Raw genomic sequence first — 5,533 nt, forward strand, 5'->3', positions numbered from 1 at the left:
TTTACCACCCTTGGTAAAATTTCGCAACTTTAACATTTCCAACTACCTCAACTTCGAGCATCGATATTTCATTAATCTTAGCTCCACTTTGGATGCGATTTGGTTCTGTAAGTGCAGTTAATGGTAACAATAGATCAATTGGTTTCAGTGTCATTAAGGGCAAAATTGTAATATTACTTGCGATGTCTAAGAGGCTATAACTAAGGAATCTTAGCTTGTTAGTCGTAACTTGGATAGATTCTTAGGGCTTTTCACACACACGTCTTTGTATTGGAATCTAGGGTTTGTCAAGTTCAATACAAGCATTGATTGATATTTAGATCTTGTGTTCGTGTTTGATTGTTATTCTACCACATCATGTTAGACGGGTTCCACACGTCAAACGCGTTAATCAAACAAATCGTACGACCATGCGATCCTATAGGTTCATTGCGAATCTCACACATGATAGAACAAAAACCCAGATAAAAATATTAACTTATTTTTGCAATAAACTCATTTTTCACATTTATTCCAAAAAAATCTTCCAAAACCACTGATCCCAGCCATAGTTTGTGTAGGATAAGTAATTGTTCTTGGCCTTTTTCTTACTAATATTTTTAATCTCTCCACAAAGTTAGATGTCTTTATACTTCCACAAATATTGATTAAGTGCAGTTTTGTAAGAGTCATTATTGGTGAAAGCTTTGAGTTTGAAGATACTTTATGAATGTCTATGTCTTTCATAATGCCATTTTCCCTTGAAATTACAAACTCATCGATCAAACTCTCATATTCCCAGCAAGTAACTTCGTATAAAGCTTCTATTGTTTAGTGACTCTATACTTCTGATATGGTTTTTATGATATTCCGAGCTACAAGAATAGATAAGAATGTCATCACTGAAGACAATGACCAACTTATCTAGATATGGCTTGCTGACCGTATTCATGAGGTCCATGTATGTTGCAGGAGCATTAGTGAGTCCAAATGGCATGAATAGGAACTCATAACGTCTGCCTCTTGTTCTCAAGGCAGACTTTGAAACATCTTCACTCCTGACTTTCAACTCGTATATCAAGACGGAAGAAAGATCTTGGAGAAATAACTTGCCCCTTGAAGTTGATCGAAGAGATCATCGATCCTGGGAAACGGTTAGCGATTCTTGATGGTTATCTTATTCAGCTCTCGAAAGTCGAAACACATCCATATCGACTATCCTTTTTCTTGATGAATAGGAAGGAGCTCCCCAAGGCGAGGACTCGGTTGAATAAACCCTTTCTCTAACAGTTCTTCTAACTGTACCCTTAATTCTTTCATCTCTGTTGGAGCAAAGCAATTGGGAGACTTAGTTATTGGTTTATCCAGGCAAAATGTCAATCTGAAACTCTACTTGGCTATCTGGGGGGAAACCAGGCAAGTCTTTCAGAATACATTTGGGAATTTGGATATGACTAGGATGTCTTCCACTTTCTGCTTTGGAAAATCGACGGTTAGTCGGTTACTTGTGCATGTAGATGATACATCATTTTTGTAGGCACTTGGATGCCTTAAGTATGAAGGGTCACTATATTATGTTTTAGAGGGTCAATATTAGCGAATTGTCCCTCAATATAATGTTTTAAAGTTTACTAGATTGTATTTAGCACCTTCAAATTTCATCATGTGTCATATGTGATGGCTTGCAAGTTAGACTTAATTCAACTATTCTATTCAACAAGATTTCGTTTAAGAAAATAGAATATCATTGTTTTCTATTTTATAAATAACCACATTTAGCAACACGGTTTATGGTTGTACTTATTTTCTGATAATGTAAGATGTTATTACTAACAAAAGTATCCACCCCATGATAAGGATTTTGAACTGTTGTCATGGGAATGACAAAATGTAATTGACCAAATCTTCAAGGGATGAATACGATGAACCACCTTTCTTTAGACAAAGGTTTACTTTCTCACTGATATTAGCGATTTTATTCCTAAATTCCAACCCTTCCTCGTCTACCATAACTCTCCTTATTGCACTTTCAATCTCGCCTCTTTCAAACCCATTTTCCAACTTTACCCCAATCTTCCACACATCGCTTACGTATCTTGAAATTGGGAGTTGATCACCAAAAGATGGTGAAGAAATCATTGGAACTCCTTCACAAATACTCTCAAGTGTCGAATTCCACCCATTATGAGTCCAAAATCCACCTATCGCAGGATGAGCTAGTACGTCTTGTTGTGGTGCCCACTTCACAATATACCCTATTCCTTTTACAATTCTCTCCAAGAATCCATTTGGCAACAATTCTAGCCACTCTGACCCTTTTATGGACCCTGGTCTAACAACCCATAAAAATGGTTGCTTGCTATTAGACAAACCCCATGCGATCTCTAAAAACTGGGATTCCTCAATCCTAACTAGACTACCAAAACTAACATATAACACAGACTTTGGTGGGTGTTGGTCTAACCATGAAAGCGATGTTTGGTCTTGTGCTAGGAGACTGCTTGACGATGCTGGGAAATACTTGTGAAATGGTCCTATTAGGAAATGTGGGCTTGGGAAATCTTGGCCTAGAGCTACAAGTTCATGTTCTTCTAGATCTTTGAATGTATTCCATATCACTGCACGTGCTCCCTTAGTTCCTTGAACCATGAGTTCTAACATGTTACATGCGCTTTCTGGATCATTGGTTTGGAATTTTGGCAAGTCTTTAACTTTAAGTGGTTCAAGGCCCGGGACCAATGCTTCCAACTTCATTTCTATAAATAAAATAATATATTTAGTCAGATTATAAATGTTTTAGTCTGGTAAAATGGTTGTGTGGCCTATGCATGGCCTCCACGTGAAACTCATTTAATCACTTTTGTTTTCTTACCAAATGCACATATCATTTTTTTAAGGAATGCAAAGTTCAGTAAACTTATATATATGTTTCTTTTTTCAAACCTGAATTCTACCTTTACTTTGCATTTTTAAAGATTTAAACCTACAATCTCACATTTATAAGAGGATATGATACTACTAGATCAAAATGGGTTCACTAAACTTATATAAATTGGGAAATCAGATGTAATACTATTACGGTTTTCAAGCTAATGTCATAATATTCCATGCCATATTAATGTCATTTATTTATACTATTACGGTTTTCAAGCTAATGTCATAATATTCCATGCCATATTAATGTCATTTATTTAAATATATTATCAGTAATTTTTAAAAAAATGTAAAGATGTAATTTAAAGATATCAAAACTAAAGATGTAATTATATATTAATATTAATTATTTTAGTATAGAAGTTACAGTTTCACACAAAATATGCATGCGATTATTCTAGGATATATTGTCGGACGTTTATATTCTTTAAGTATTATTTGACTATTAATTTTTTTTTTCTAAGTAAATTTATAGCATCGCTTATCTCAAAAGTGGGTTTAATTGTTTTGAATTTAAATCACAGACTAAAGTATGTTTTGAACTTACTAGACAAGACAACTGTGTCATATAATACATTAAAATTAATATTTAATTACTCGTTTAAACATTTATTATACGGTCTGCATGTTTTGAACTTATGTGTGCGGGCGTATAGGAGCAACCAGACCATGACACAAGTCAGACACTGATTTTAATGCAATACTATACGTTGCGTACATGCTACGTACATAAACCTTAAAGTGTGCAACTCGGTAGTTTAGACGTGTCAATAGTTTGAGCCTTAATATAAGCATTCAAGAGAAGAAATTAAACCTTCATCGGACGAACGCTGGAAACAGCCCATGTCACGTAGGAGCTGAGGGACAGCAAAGGCTCGAAACGACGATATGTTGCTAGTCCGGTGAACGATCCTCGGAAGTTTCAGGCAGTCGGCTACGCTCTGTGTGCCGAACCAATGAGCATCTGTGATAAAGCAAGCAACTCCATCATTCTCCGACATCAACCGCTCCAAACACTCATGAATTGGACCCAAGAGATCGATGTTGATATAGTGCATGAAACGTATGACGTTTCCCATGTCGGAGAACGAGTGTTTCTCTTCGCCAGAAGCCGGAATGGGTACGAAAATGAAGTGAGGGTAGTTGGTGGGATTAGGGGAGTTGAAACGAGTATGGAGGATGGTGATTGAAAAGCCTTTGGAGTGAAGTATGTTTGCTAGTTGAAGCATAGGGTTTAGGTGGCCTTGGAATGGTGACGGCAGCAGCACCAACCGGCGGCCAGTGGTTCGCTTCGCGGCAGCGGCGGTGGCGGTGGTGGGGGTGGTGGTTGTGGTGGTGGTGGTGTCCATTTCTTTGTGAGTCTTGTTTTGGTTGTTTTCTAATTGTTGAGAGACAATGTTTGGAATTACCCTTGGTAGTGCTATTTAAGATTGCTTTAGATGTTAAAAACATATAAAATAAATAAAATAAAAATAATGAATAAAAAAAGACATTTATGAGAATCAGTAAATGCTAATAAATTTTCATTTGTAATTAATTACTATAGAATTTTGTTCTCTGCTTAATTTGTCTCTATTATCCAGGGTGATGGACTGGAGTCAAACATGCATTGCATGAAACATATGGGATTGAGTGGATACCTGAGAGCATTCACATCTAATCCATCAAATTATACATACATTCCATTAAAAAACAACTCCTATATCAATATATTTTCACTAAAAACAAATATTTTTTCTCTCTCCTTTTCAATTAAATAATATTATCATTACATTTTTCTCTCTCCTTCACTCACAACCACTTTCAATATATATTAAAAAATTATAGTGAGTGAACAGTGTCCCCTCAAATATACAGATGAACAGTAACATTTTCTCTCTCCTCCACTCACAACCACTTTTTATACCCTTCATAATATAAAAACCTTCCCTCACATATTTTGATGGATAGAATGTGAATGCTCTGAGGTGTGGACGGTCAAAGTGGCTTTATCTCGCCACCTAAGAGGAGTGGGGTTGGTCACTAGTGATAGAATTCCATCACTCACAAGCATACAATTAACTTCTGTCATATCATCACCCACTATTCTATTACTCACAAACATTTTGTAGTGGCGGTGGTCACTAGTGATATGATTCTATCACTCACAAATTTTTTTAATTTTTATTGTAAAATTAGAAATTAACAATAAAACACTAAATTATAAATTTCATTAAAATTAAAAAATAAATTACATAGCAAAATAAAAAACAAGTAAACAATGGAAAAAAAACTTAAATTAAACGGGTGGCATCTCCCAACCCCACTTTTCGCAAATCTCGTGATTTTGTTGAATTACAATTGACTTGAACGGTTTGTCGAGATGGGCGTGCTTTTCACACAAGATTTTTAAATCATGTTGTCTTTCTATCGTCTTCAAGTGTCCCATGTACGCCTGCTCGCGTTCAACTTTTACGGACATAATTTTTTCTTTTCTTTGTTTGGCCTCGTTGTACTGTGCCATTTTCGCCTCTTCGATTCTGAAGATCGACTCCGCCACCGCTTCGTTTCCTTGTTGACGATTCACCACTTCTCCTGCGGCGTGGCCTTGTAGGTGTATCTTCTTCAACGGGGTCGTCAG

The 5,533-nt window shown here is 36.2% G+C and overlaps 1 protein-coding gene across 1 annotated transcript; it reads right to left on the bottom strand.

The window, feature by feature from the left end:
- Positions 1–1,851: 1,851 nt before the first annotated feature.
- Positions 1,852–4,262, bottom strand: LOC110914647 (UDP-glycosyltransferase 76B1). The gene is made up of 2 exons (XM_022159431.2): positions 3,728–4,262; positions 1,852–2,735 (listed from the first exon to the last, which is right to left on the bottom strand). The coding sequence occupies exons 1-2, from the start codon at positions 4,260–4,262 to the stop codon at positions 1,852–1,854; spliced, it is 1,419 nt and encodes a 472-aa protein (XP_022015123.1).
- Between the last annotated feature and the right edge of the window lie 1,271 nt (positions 4,263–5,533).

Source organism: Helianthus annuus, chromosome 15, assembly GCF_002127325.2.
Source record: "Helianthus annuus cultivar XRQ/B chromosome 15, HanXRQr2.0-SUNRISE, whole genome shotgun sequence".
In the NCBI taxonomy this organism is placed as follows: domain Eukaryota; kingdom Viridiplantae; phylum Streptophyta; class Magnoliopsida; order Asterales; family Asteraceae; genus Helianthus; species Helianthus annuus.

What these genes read in the sequence shown, in the direction of transcription:
- LOC110914647 (XM_022159431.2), bottom strand. Translation starts at nt 4,262, where the DNA reads ATGGACACCACCACCACCACAACCACCACCCCCACCACCGCCACCGCC. An exon ending in CCAGCGTTCGTCCGATGAAG is followed by an intron (nt 2,736 to 3,727) that starts GTTTAATTTCTT and finishes TTTTATTTATAG; the next exon opens with AAATGAAGTTGGAAGCATTG.